At 48.9% G+C, this 14226-nt stretch overlaps 1 protein-coding gene across 9 annotated transcripts in view; it reads right to left on the minus strand.

Moving 5' to 3' along the window:
• Positions 1 to 14226, minus strand: part of Prkag2 (protein kinase AMP-activated non-catalytic subunit gamma 2) — a 269363-nt gene that overhangs the window by 90362 nt on the left and 164775 nt on the right. For all 9 annotated transcript variants that reach the window (XM_005367439.3, XM_013353885.2, XM_013353884.2 and 6 more), the window contains one exon: positions 10261 to 10475. In XM_005367439.3, coding sequence (XP_005367496.1) covers positions 10261 to 10475 — 215 coding nt within the window. The remainder of the gene's footprint in view (positions 1 to 10260; positions 10476 to 14226) is intronic.

The raw sequence follows: 14226 nt of genomic DNA on the forward strand, positions 1-14226 counted from the left end.
TTTACCTTTCAATAAATAGGTAGATATATATTAAGGTGATCTGCACACTGTTATCTATTCTCTGTATCTCTGATGAAGGGACAACATATACCAGGTGCCAAGACATCACAGTGTAGTGCTGCATCTGCCTGGAAGTTCTGGTTTTATTCTTTAAGCATTTTTTTTCTCTGCCATCAAGCAAAATTTACATTTTTAAAAACTGTGGTAAAATAGAGCACGGGACTTGCCATTAACATTTCAAGTGCACAGCCAGTGGTGGTCACACTGTGTGCCAACATCTCCAGAACTCTGTCCATAAGAAAGGGGAATGCTGTAGTGGTCACACTGTGTGCCAACACCTCCAGAACTACCCATAGGAGAGCAGTGCTGACACTGAAATAGAGAAATGAGCCTCAAAGTACAGTCTGTAGAAAACAAGAAAGTTTATTTATTTATTTATGTGTGTAAGTTTTTTGTTTGTTATTTATTTTTTATGTATGAGTGTTTGCCTGCATGTAGGTCTGTGCACCATGTATGCAATACCTGTGGAAAACACCAGGGGGCGTTGGATTATTTGGAACTGGAGTTAGAGGGGGTTGTGAGTTGGCACATGGGTGCTGGGACTAGAACCCATGTCCTCTGGAAGAAGAGCAAGTGCTCTTAACCACTGAGACGTCTCTCCAGCTCTCCTTCCCCCACATCAAGACAGGGTCTTGCTATGCAACCTAGCCTTGGTCTAGAACTCTTGATCCTCCTGTGTTAGCTGTAGAGTGCTAAGATTTTCAGGTGTGGGCTCAGAATGTTATTTTTATTCTTAGTCTATTTGCAAATTATTATTATTTGGTGTTTGGGTATGTGCATGTGTGTGTGTGTGTGTATGCTTATGCGTGTGGGCATGTATGCGCCCTGGCACTCCTATGGAGGTCAAAGCATAACTTGTGGGAGCCATTTCTCTCCTTCCACCACGTGGGTCCAGGGACTGAACTCTGGTCATTTGGCTCAGTGGCAAGACCTGCATCCACTGGGTCCTCTTGCCCGCCCTCAGAATGGTATTTTTAAAAGAATGAAACAACTCTTCAGAGGCTTCTAACATAAATACTCTTAAACACAAAGAAAGCAAAGGAATCACTCCATCAGATCCAACCGTGAGAACGGAGTAACCACTCCAGGCTCTGAAAGAGCAGAGGCAAGCGGGCCTGTGGTGGACTCCTGCTACAGGGTGCATCCAGGAGGCCTGTGCCGGAGAAGGAAATCCCAGATGGAGATTTTCCCAAGAGGCTTTCTATAGTTATGAGTACGCAGGGCAGCACAGCCCTCAGGACCCCACACAGCAATGTATTAGGGCCCCCTGCCAAGCATTAGAACGAGGAAAATATGGGTTACAAGGCCATCTCTTGTAGCCAGGGAGGGGGAGTGGGTGGTCACTCATTAACCAGGCATGCCTGAGTGCTCAGGGCACTGCAGAGGAGGCCTGTCCTGAACTTTTCCACCGCCGCCGTGGCTCATTTCCACAGCGTCATTAAGGCAACACTCTGAATACCGGTGTTACGGTTTGTCTCACTGTTGTACCAACGACATTTCACCGGTTCCAGCTAATGCTTTCCTAAGTGCCGGGAGTGAGGCGACAGCCCTAGTTCTGAGCTGGAGGAATTCTCATCTAGATGCAAATTGAGGCAAACCGTCTGTGGGGCATGAGTGGGCAGGAGCAATTTTTCCACCATTTAACGTTCAGCCCCAGCCCTCACCCCCACCCCGGTGCATTTTCACACAAGTATGCTGGCAAAGAGGTCTTCCTTCTTAGAATTTAATTGTTTCCTTGTCCACTGTTCTCTGATCTCTATGATTTAATCTGAGGTAAAATACTCACACAGTCTACTTCACTTCAGACTTAAAGATGTTGGCCCCTGATATCTTGGATATTCCAAAGGAATAAAAAAAAAGCGAACCATTTCCTTGCCCAAATATTCTGTCCTAGAGGGAGAAGGGAAGTCTGGAAGCTAAGGAAACCCATGGGGCTGAAGAAGCTCCTGAAGTTACAAGAGTCACAGGACTCCTCCCTAAGGAAATTCACTTCTTCTGAAGTTGCCTGTCTAGGGGTGCAGTTTTCTTGAGTCATGTCCATGCTAGTGACCTTCAGTGATGTGGTTGCCTTGAGTCACCCATGAGCCTCTGAGTAACCTCAATAAACTCAAAAGTTTACTAAGCTAGACTTGGGTGGGGTGGTCTCTTTGGTCACCCTGTCTATGGTGAAGAGATGCTTGTTAACATCTCCCCAGGAGAAGCCACTCAACAGTGCCCAGTTGCGCTTGCCTTTCCCCCAATGTACGTCCTGGAGAACTGGATGACAATGTCACGTACCCTTCCATGCGCCCTCCTCTCACATGCTACCCCACTGGGCGGCACCTAGCCCAGCGATCTCATAACGTAATGATTTTCAAATGAGTGCTTTCCTCTAAGAAGGTGCCTCCCCTGCAGCCTCCGTGCAGCACACGGCTGTCCCATGGCAGCTTCCTTCATGAGTTATGGCGTGTGCACATATGTGGGCAGATGTGGAGACCCAAGGCTGGTGCCCAGAGTTTTCCTCGATTGCTTTCCCATGTTGTCTGAGGCAGGGTCTACCAACTGAATTCAAAGCTTGCCTGTACAACTAGTCTAGCTAGCCAGCTTGCCCTGGGGAACCCATCTCAGCCTTCTGGGTGCTGGAATTACAGGTGGGTCCCCACACCTACCTAGCATCTATGTATTCTGGGGATCCACACTCTGGTCCTCGTGCCTGCCTTTCAAGTGCTCTACCCACTGAATCATGTCCCTAGTCCCTAGAGAAGTCCTTTTGCCAGAGGCAAGTGTAGCCCACGCACCTGTGTTGGCTACCTCTCTATCCCTACGACAAAACACCTGAGATCACTGGCTTATAATGGCTTCGGCTCACAGTTTGGGAAGCTCTGATGTGCAGCTGGTTGGCTCAGTGTCATGAGTCCCTGGCAAGGTGGCTCATCACGACAGGAGCAAGCAACAGAGTCACACCACTGACGCTGTAAGCTAGGGGAGAAGGCAGGGAAAAGGGGCTGGGCCCTGCTACTTCCTTCAAATGAAGGAACCAGTGACCTCAGCACCTTCCTGCAAGGCTCCATCTCTTAAAGGCTGTGCTACCTAACAACAACACCATTCTGGGGACCAAGCTTTTGACCACAGGGGTTTCTGAGCAACATTCTGCATTTAAACAGTACCTCTTCTTTAAAAACCATGCAAGAGAAGACAATGACAAGTTGACCTTCAAATGAGCCCATTCCTACTGGAGGACATGCAAATCTCTTCCCTCCTCCCAAACCTTGTTACTCAATCTCCTCCATCAGTTTTGGGGGGACTAGTGTTACTTTATAATGTTCTGTGGGAGAAGAGTCACAGGCTTCGAATCCTAGCTGCACAGACTGTCTGCTGGCTCCCCAGTGCCCTGTGCAGTCAGGCTGACGGATCTCCCTGCAGGCAGGAGTAGCAGCCAAGCCCACAGCGTCCTGTGCTGTGTGGGCCTGGCTTCACAGCCTCAGAGCAAAGCTCGCCTACTTGTCTCCTATATTTCTGGGGACCAGGTTTACTGTACCCTTTGTACTGGGCTTTCTCACAATTAATTGCGCAGCCGTATAGAAAAAGGCTCTGGCATAGATCTGCCAAGGCTTAGCCAGCTTCTGAAGAGAGGCCACAGGGAAATCCCATAGGCTTTGCAGAGCTGGGGATCTAGCGTGAGATGACACAGGGCAGAGGTGAGAGGGTGAGCATGTGCCAATCAAACGAAATAAAATGAAGTGATGGGCCAGATATCAGGGGACAGGGTGGGCCAAGCCCTGAATTAGGTATATGAACAGAGAGGATGAGTCACCCTGAGGTGGAGAGGGAAGATTCCAGTACTTGTCTTCAAAGGTATAAACTATGCTAAGAAAATGGCTGTGGAGCCCAGTGCTGTGATTTAAATCTTGGCGTCTGCATCTGCTAGCAGCTGAGCCCTTAGATGAGTAATTGTTCGTGATTATCTTACTGGGCCCTTGTCACAGTCTGAGGCAAGCACTACATCTCCTCCAGCCGCGGCACAGGGTGAAGGGGTTGCAGGCACAGGACCTGTACAGGCCGTTCTTCAGCTCGTTAACAGGCCTGGCCACCCTCATCACTACAGAGATCTTTCCTTGTCTCCCCCGGCTCACCCTCACTTCTCTTCACACCGAGCCTGGCAACACTGCAGCTCTCTCAGTAACCCTGCCATCTGGCTTCCAACCCTGGCTCGGACTCTGACTCTTCCTTCCTTCCTTTCTCCTCTTCTCCTTTTCCGTCTCCTTCTGTTCCCTTCTATTCTCTCCTCTCCCATCTTTCTCCCCTTCTTTCTTCCTCCTTTCATTTCATTAAAACAATTATTGCACTTTTGATGGGCTTTGTTGTGACATTTTCATACTTATTTTTGGTTAGGCTTCTCCCTGACTCCCCAGACTCTGGATCTGCCCCTCTGCTGGCCTCCTCCCCACCCTTCTCCCTGGATGTCATGAGTATCCTGTTTTCCTTTCCTTTCTCCATCACCAACCTCCCTTCAAGACTTCTTTCCCTCTTGTGATTGTTTCGTTATCACATACATGCGCACATGCATGCAAACGCACAGTGCGCGCGTGCGCGCACACACACACACACACACACACACACACACACACACACACACACACACACACCTACCTGTATCCCACCCCACCACTCAGAGATAAGGAAGAGGAGGAGGGAGGAGAGAGACAGGGAGAGAGGGAGAGAGAAAGGGAGAGAGACAGAGAGAGATCTAAGATTTAGTATATCCTTGGCCTGAAGAAAATAATATACAAGGCTCTTGAAGACCTGTCATTGCTCATGGAAATGGGTATTGATCCTTTCTTGGGCCCCGCCTTCTTTTCTGCTTCTGGACAGTGCAGGGACCCAGAAAGAATGCAGCCTCAAATCCTCTTCTAGTAGCCAGGAGGAAAGCTGCTCTCTGGCTGTCACAGTGACACTTACGGAAGCTCCATCTCTGTGACCCTCTCAGCAGCTCCTGCTTCTTGACCCGATGTCAGTCCCCCCTCCCCCGCACTATTTTTAAAGTAGCTAATCTGTAGTGCGGAGTGAGAGATAGAAACGTTAGTTTGCTGTCTCTGGACAGACACATCCAGGGCAAGTCCTTATTAGGTCATCGCTGGGTATCTGAAGTGGTAGATGGGAATATAAAACCAAGTAGTGCACACGAAAACTTCTCAATGTCATGTGATTTGAAATATTTATAGATTTTTAGAGTGCTGTTGTTTGAAAATTAAAAAACAGTGTAGGGCAGCTATGTGGCTCGTTTGGCAGAGAGCTTGTCACACATGCACAAAGCCCTGGGTTTGATCTTGAGCACCACAGAGAGCAGATCCACGATCCCAGCACTTAGGGGGTATTAACAGGAGAATCAGAACTTCAAGGTCACCCTCAGCCACACAGTTTGGGGCCAGCCTAGGATATATGAGACCTTGTCTGAGAAAGTTTTTAATTGGAACATGTTTGCATGCATTTATGGGCACAGGACAATGGCTTGCCACAGGTAAACAGTATGTAATGAGCAAACCACAGTAAAGAGCTTTTCGATCCTAAGAAGAATAGCACAAAATAAAAGCCCGTGTGGAGGAGAAGGCACCGTCCACAGAGTGCTTGTTGTGTTAGCACGCGGGTTTGAGTTCAACCCCCGGCACCCACATAAAAACCAGGCCTTTATAACCTCAGCTCTAGGGAGGCAGAGACAAGAGGATTGCCAAGGCTTGTTGGCCATCCACTGTAGCTGAGTAAGAGAGCCACAGATTTGGTGAGACACTCTGTCTCAAAATATAAGGTCGGGGTCCTCCCCAATATTCCAGGCTAGGTAAACTAGAGATCTTGCCAGTGAAGTTGGTTAATGTGTTTTTTTTTAAAGATTATCTTTTGCTCTACTGTTCTGTGAGACAGAGCCTATGAAGCGGTTATTAAGGTTAGAGGAGGGGTCTTGGAATGTGACTAGATGCACACTTAGAATTCACAAGACTGCCAGCCAAGTCCCCAGCCCTGAAAGGGAAGTTGGATGAGCTCACAGGGTAGCTCAAAAGGACTGAGATCCTTACAAGAAGGGGGGATATGAAGGATGCAAGCAGGCCAAGAGGCTTGGGGTCAAGGTGGGAGGGCTCCAAGAGACCACACCCTCCAGATCCCTGATGCTGGACTCTGCGTTAATCAGCTTTGTGCCACCACAGCAGAACACCGGGCGCAAGCTGCTGTGGAATTAGAGAAGTATATTTTGGCTCACAGTTCTGGAGATCCAAGTTCACAGGGCACAGTTCAATTTCCTCTGGGACCATATCATGGCTTAGGGCCTTCCCTCCCCTCCCCTCTTTCTGATACTTAATAATACTCATACTCCAAACTCTGCTTGCAGGGATTCTGAGTCAAGACAACCCCAAAGTAAAATTCTAAGATCAAGGGTGTAGCTTAGCAGTGGAGTGCTCGCTTAGCAGCAGCAGAGGTGTGTGTGTGTGTGTGTGTGTGTGTGTGTGTGCGCGCATGCTTGTGAATATGGGTACACTTCAATGGTCAACTTGACATGACCTAGAGTCACCTGAGAAAGGTCTCAGGGAGGGGCTGTCTACACTGGGTTGGCCTGTGTCTTAATTAAATTACCTGGCATGGGACGCATCATTGCCATGGGCAGCACCACTCCCTAGGCAGGGGAGCAAGCACAGGAGCATCTCTGTGACCCCACATCGAGCTGCTGGAGAGAGTCCATACCTATCATCACTTCTTTACTTCCCATCCCCACTCCAGGCTATGTCTTTGGCCCTTGGCCATACAGGGGTCCAGGCAGTGTTGCCCAGGTCATGGTGAAGTGGGGTGATGTAACTGCCACTGTTAGGTAGGTGGGGATGACCTTGAACTTCTGGGCCTCTTGTCTCCACCTCTCAAATACTGGGATTATAAGAACCCTCCACCAAGCCTGGTTTCTGTGGTTCTGGAGCCTGAACATCGGGCTTCCTCATCCAGGACAAGCCCTTTACCCACTGAGCCACATCGCCAGCCTGCATTTGTTCGCTGAATAAAGAAATGATTTCGATAAGTGCTGTCACTAAAGACAAATATTCACCCTTGTTCCTTTCCAACTGTAGAATAAAATTGATGGGAGCTGACTTTACAAAAAATGATCCCTGTTTATGGAAAGAGTCCCTCTTCTACAGAGCAGAAATAAATTATGTAGAAATATTTTTAGGGCCCAGAAATCTTTAAGCAGCTCGTATCTCTTCATGAAGATTATGCCAGTAGGAAAATTAACAAAATCAGTCAAGAGAGCAGCCCATAAATTAAAGACATCTGAAAAAATCCAATTATAAAGGGACAAATTCTGTATGAACTTCAAACACCACCTGCTCCACTGTGGCTGCAGAGGCTGCAGACCCTCTGGCTGCACTGGGCTGGGGGCAGCCTTCCCAGGGTGACATTTATAGGTGGTTAGCTGTGCTAAAGGCAAGGAGCCAGTGGGAACATCCTTTTCCATTTTTTTGTTTGTGATATATGCATGTACATGTGTGTTACAATGAGTGTGTGCACCTTGTGTGTGAGCGAGCATGTGGAGGCCAGAGGTGACCATCGGATGGACTCTTCTGTGCTTCTCCACCTTATACTTTGGGACAGGGTTACTTTACTGAACTTGAGGCTTACCTCAAGTTAGTTAATTCAGCTAGACTGGAGGGCCAGCAATCTCCAGCAGTCTGTCTGTCCCCACTCCGAACCAGAACTGGGGTTACAGATTTGTTCGACTGCACCCCACTTTTGCATTGGTGCAGAGATCTGAATTTGAGTCCTCGTGTTTGTGTGGCATGTACTTAACCTACTTAGCCATCTCCTCAGCCCTTCTTTTCCACTTCCTGAAACGCATCATTTCAAAACACAAGCGGGGAGCCCTGGGTGGCCACCCTGGTTTTCTTCAGCTTTAAGTACGTGAGTACCTTGGGCAGGATCATTCTTTTGCTGTGATGAGGTACACACATTACAGGTCTCAGCAGAGGACAGTTGTAAACACGCAGTTCCATGAGATAAATGCATCCATGCTGTCGTGGATCCACACATCTCCCAGACTGTTCCATCTTCCCAAAGGGAAACTTCCAGTAAGAGTACCCCCAGCACTGGTGAGATGGTCCAGTGCATGACGGCGATCACTGCCAAGCCAGAGGACCTGAGTTTGATCGCTGAGATCCACGTGGTGCAAGAAGAGAGACTGGAAAAATGGCTTCTGACTTCTCTGTACAAATGCTGTGACACACACTACACCCCACCCCCCTAATAAACGAAAAGTAATTTACAAAAATGTCACTCTGTCCCCTGAGTCTCTGGAAAGCCACCACTCCACTTTCCATCTCTACCATGAGTATAGGTATAGGGAGTATAGGGACCTTCTGTAAACAGACCATGAGCATAGGGACCTTATGTAAACAGACCATGCGGTTACTTGCCCTCTGGTGTCTGGGTTATCTTACTCAGCGTGACAACCTTGGACTTATCCCTGTCAATAGCAAGTGTCTGTCTGCCACACAGCCAGTCACGGCTCATTTTCTTTTCTAGAAGGTTTTCTCCTGCCGCTCTGCTTATTTAAACTCTCACCATCACTCCAGCTCAGCTGGTACTGCGTCAGCTCCAGCCATTACCCCAGCCATCAGCTTTCCACGCTGACTTAGCTGTTTGCCTGAGTACTACTCAACACACTGCCGGCAAGTGTATAAGTTCTGGAGGGCAGAGACAATGCCTGGCAGCTTAACCCTGGCCATGCACATGGACACTGACAATCCCCCTTTAATAAAGCCCCGCTTGAATGAATGGAGGGGCAATCATGGTATGTACTCTGCTTGGCAAACACATCTGCCCCTCCCCCCAAAGGTATCAACTGGTACGGATTGAACTGCATCTCTCGAGAAGATATGCTGATGTTTTAAGTGTAATACCCACGAATGGGAATTTTAGTTGAAAATAAGTCTTTGTGGATGTCACTACATCCACGTGAAGCCATTGAGATGGACTCTTATCCAGGACGATTAGTGTCCTAAGAAGAGGGGCACTGGGGCACAAGCAGACACAGAGGGGAAGGTGGCTTAGGGGATACAGTGAGGACCTAGAAAAATCCAGGCTGCTCAATACTGGGAGAGAAAGGAGGCACTTGGAAACCTGGAGGAAGCGAGGCCCCACCCAAACACCGGCTTTGGACTTTAGCTTCAGAACGGCGGGGAAATGCGATGTGCTGTTTCAAGTCTCCAGGGTGTGGGATACTTAGTCTCTTCTGCACAGGTTCTGCACCTGTAGGTTTAATAGACTGCAGACTGGGAATATCTGGAGCAGGACTGTCTCTGCACTGGCTATGTGTGCTTTGTAAGGACTGTCTATGTGATACAATAGACTGACCATGATGTCTTCCAAAGATGGTTTAAAAATCTACAGGGGGGCGTGCCTAGGCATCATGTCAAAACCATGCCATTTTATAAAGGGGATTAAGTACACAAGGATCTTGGTACCCTCGGGGTCCTGGAACCAGTCTCCAGGGGACATGGAGGACAGACTGTGCTTGGTGGAAAAGCAACCAACACAACCGAATGACACGGCTCCGTCTATGCTGGCGCATCCTTGCTGAGCTCAAGGATGGCTCTGGGGCTCTGAGAGGACCGAATTCAAACTAAACCTGCTACTGAGGGTAGGGTCTCCATGCTAGGGGTACTGTGCTGGCTTGGACAATATCCAGGGTTGTGTGTGTGGAATCTGGCCTTCTCCATCAACAACCCCAGGCAGACATAGTCACTTCCTTCAAGTGACAATCTTAGAGTCTACCTCAACTCGAGTCAGGTGATGTCAGATCTTAAAACTCTAGAATACAATCCCTCCCTCCCTCCCTCTCTTACTTTCTTCCTTTCTTTTTCTTCTTTCCTTTCTTTTTTCCTTCCTTCCTTCCTTCCTTCCTTCCTTCCTTCCTTCCTTTCTTTTTCTTTTTATAATCTTATTCTGCTTTGCTAGTGACAGATTAGCACCAGTCCAAATGGTGTTTCCAAAGTCTTAAGAAGAGGATGACAGCTTCTCCTTTGATTCCTACCATGTCAACTGGACCTTGTATGTGTCTCTCAGCCTGTGACTTATGACAATACAACTCACAAATGCTAGCAGTGTGCAGCCTCAACTGGTGTGGGGAAGATCCATCCTCCCTCCCATAGTTTAGTCCAGTCCCGCCCTGGGAAGAAGGTGCAGACTTACGGTTCTCAGAGGAGCATGGTGTGTGGGGGATGCCAGTGGAGGCCGCATTGGACTCTGAAAGGCCAGGCAGAAGCGCTGGCCAGTGTCCGGTGGGGACGAGGAAGCATAGATGCGGTTCTCTAGGCGTTCAGGCTCCTGCTTATAGGACTCCAGGGGGAACGGGTGCGGCTTGGTCACTTGGGTGGGTGTTGATGGAGAAGAGGAGACGCTGGAGGCTGCAGGGAGATAACAGAACTTATTAGAAGAGTAACCTCGGCAGAAAAGAGGGGGCTCTTTGGTTCTGAGAGACAAAACCCCTGAAATATTAAATGTAGGAATCAGGGAAGAGTTTATGAAGTGTGTTGGCAGCCTCTTAGAAGTTCAGGGTTCAGAAACACCCTCCCATCCATGCTGAGGTGTGAGCAGGCCCCCTTGTTGGGGTGTTCACATAGTCCTGACAGTATTAGGGCTGGCCTCTTCGTTCCTCCACAAGGTCTCGCCCTCCCCTTGGCCAATACTGGATGATTCCTTCTCCATCCCCATCAGGCTTGTGCCAACAGCAAACACCATGGAGCCATATTGATGGAGGCTGCTTATAGGGAGACGCATAGTGAGCTCAGCAGAACCGAGGTCACTCCTGAAGAAACCACATGACTGCATGGCTGAACAGTATGGTGAGTGTCCTGATGAAAGAAGGGGTGTTTGGGCATGATGACACACGCCTTTAACCCTAACATTCAGGAGATGACGGCAAGCAAATCTCTGGGAATTTGAGGCCAGCCTGGTTTACATAGTTAGTTCCTGGTCGGTCAGCTCTACAGTGAGACCCTGCCTTTAAAGAGGAGGAGGAAAAGGAGGAGGAGGAGAAGAAGAAATAAAGAGACATAGCTACATACGTGTGCACACAAGGGGGGGAGAGGAAGAGATAGAGATAGAGAGAGATAGAGAGAGAGAGAGAGAGAGAGAGAGAGAGAGAGAGAGAGAGAGAGAGAGATCTCCTTGGAGCAGAGGGTGATACATGCACACACAAGAAGGCAAGAGTGATAGCTGGCAACACCAGAGGTCAGAAGAGATGGGGACAGAGTCTGCCCCGCATAATGTGGAAGATGCACGGCACTGCCATGCCTTGGTTCTGACTTCTGTTTTGCTTTCTGATAGGGTCTCATATACCCGTGGCTGGCCCTGAACTTACTACACTGCTGACCAAATCTTTAAATGTTGTAGTGAGGTCAGAACAGGCTATCTGTGAGTGTAAAATGAGATATTTCATCCTTCCTCTCTCTACTTAGTCTCAACCAGACACCCAGCCCTGCTTGGTGCTTCCCGGGTGGACATGCCTAACTCCTCATGGGCATGGAATGGGGGCTGATGAGGTACAACAGAGCGGGGTGGGCCAGGTAGGTCAAAACTGAAAAAAAAAATAAAACAAAAACCAAAACCTGTGCCACACACACACATCCTAGGGATTGCCATAGGCAACCCTTCCAAGGTCTGGGGTTTTCATGTGCCAAGACAGGGGCGGTCAGTCCTCAGTGATCTCCAGTGCCTCCCTAGCCCAGTGTGATGGAAAGCACTGATAACCAGTCTCCATGGAGTGCAGTCAAAATTCTCTTGGGCTGCAACTTTATCTATTCTCCATTCAGACTTTCTGGTTCAAACCTCATCCACAAACACATTTCCAAAGACTCAGAAGAGCATGTCCTCCGTGGAGGTCATTTTTTGCTGATCAAAATTATAGATCGGGGACTAGAGAGCCTGGTCACTCAGTAAAGTGTTTTGCAAGAATCAACAGAATTTGACTCCCAGAAACCACTTAAGACAAACAAAACAAAACAAAAACTAGGCATAGTGGCTGTATACTTGGAATCCTAGTTTTGGGAGGCAGAGACAGGAGGATCCCAGGGGCTCACCTAGCCCACTTGGAAAACTCCAGGCCAAATGCAAGACCCTGTCACAAACAAACAAACAAACAACCAAACAAACCCAAACAACCCCTCCCAACTAAGATGGCTGTCACCTGAAAAGCAATACCCAAGGCTGTTCTCTGCCCACACACGTGTACCTGCATGCTCACACAGGTGAGCTCTGCTTTCCTCACCGAGTGATGGGTTATTGTGGTGCTGATTTTGAAAGCAGGGTTCACACCCCCACCTGTGTGTCAAGGGGAGGATGAGCCACAGCAGCACGGTGCCTGATGGGAAGGGGTCAGCTTCACCATCTTCTGCATGTGAGGAAGCTGGGAAGTAGAAGAGGCACTGAGTCCTGGGCGTGATATGATGCCATCTGGAGTTTTGAAGAAGGGGAAAGGATTTTATATCTACAGTGTTTGCATCCTGCTGATCTGCACGTCTGTCTCCAGGGAGGGAACGGCAGAAGGAAAGTGGTCCCCTCACATCTTTTCTACTCCCATGCTCTACACTGTGGGTATGGTGGGCAATGTTTAATCTTCATGTCAATTTGACGGGATTGAGAATCTCCAGGGACACATGCCCTCTGGATGTGTCTATTAGGGTGTTCCCTGAGAGGTTTAACTGTGGGTCCCATCATCTCATGGACTGGGTGTCCCAGACTGAACAAAAGGGAATGCTTGCTGTGCATCAGCATCCAGTCTATTCCAGACTGCAGAAGCACTGTGACCGGCTGCCTTAGCGCCTGCTACTGTGCCTTCCTTCCCTGCTACGATGGACTGTACCCGCACCATGAGCCAAAAGAGACCCTTCCTTCCTTCCTTCCTTCCTTCCTTCCTTCCTTCCTTCCTTCCTTCCTTCCTTACGTTGTTTATGTCAGCATTTTGTCATGGCAACAAGAAAAGTAATTATACAAGTGTGTACTATATATTTTGAAAGTAATTCTTTCTATCCATTGTTCTTTTATGAGCTGCTGGCAAGCCACGTGTTTAAGCACAGGTCACCCCCTACCCTAGTCTTCTCTACAGCTCTGTGTAACTTTCACCAGAGCCAGAGACAGGGCCTTGTCATCCTGAGCTGCCTCTTGTCTGAGGAGGACAGGCTCCCTCCCTTCCCCCTATTTCTACATCTTGGTCTGTCTGTCCATCTTGGTCTGTCTGTCCATCTTGGCAAGAAGCTATCTATCTCACACCATTCCCCGGAAAGAGGTCCTGTCACTGCTGGGTGAGGGGCCTCACTGACAGGGAAAACTCCATGCTGTCCTTTGGGTAGCTAGCATTCACCTTCCCAGTGTGAACCATTGGAAGAGAGTGTCGGCAGCTTGCTCCAGAGGGCTCAACAAGGTACGAGCCATCAAACTTCTGGGGCCCTGATTCATTGTAGGTTGTGCAAATGTTGAAAGATCCTAACCCACTACAATGGAGGCCGGGAGAGAAGGCCAAAGGCTGTGGGGCACTGGGCCACTGCGAGTACTGGCCAATCTCCTTGGGGGAGAAACAAGCAGAGAGGCCTTTGCTGCTGGGATGGATATCCTACTTCTGATGTAGCTAGATGACTTTCTGCCCCTAAAGAGTAACTCTATCGCCACTTTCTAAGGACGTGAGGTGTTTTCCTCTTCCACCCCGCTGCTTCACCTCCACCCGGCTCTCCTCTCTGAGCCAGGACCTCACATGAGGGAAACGAATGCACAGTGACTCCAGAGGTCATGTCAGGCAGCTTCCTGGGACCACGACACACACCCAAGACAACTGACTTAGCAAAATAGGAGGATTATCCAGGCTCATGGCTTCAGTCCGCGATGGGTTATCTTACTGCTCTGGGCCACTGGTGGCCCAGAGTGACAAGTGTGTGTGGCAATAGCCCACCTCACGGCTAGGTCATAAGAGAGGAGGAAGAGACCAAGGACCCACAATGATTTTCAAGAAAACATCCCCAAGGACTGAAGACTTCCTACCAAGCCCATTGCCTAAATTTCCCATAATCACCAAGTTGGAAACCCAGCCTTTAACAGATGGGTCACTGGGGAATATTCTAGATACAGAACACAGCAGAAGGGGAAGGGCAAGCCGGGCGATGGTGG

The sequence above is a fragment of the Microtus ochrogaster genome, unplaced genomic scaffold, assembly GCF_000317375.1.
Source record: "Microtus ochrogaster isolate Prairie Vole_2 unplaced genomic scaffold, MicOch1.0 UNK18, whole genome shotgun sequence".
Taxonomy (NCBI): domain Eukaryota; kingdom Metazoa; phylum Chordata; class Mammalia; order Rodentia; family Cricetidae; genus Microtus; species Microtus ochrogaster.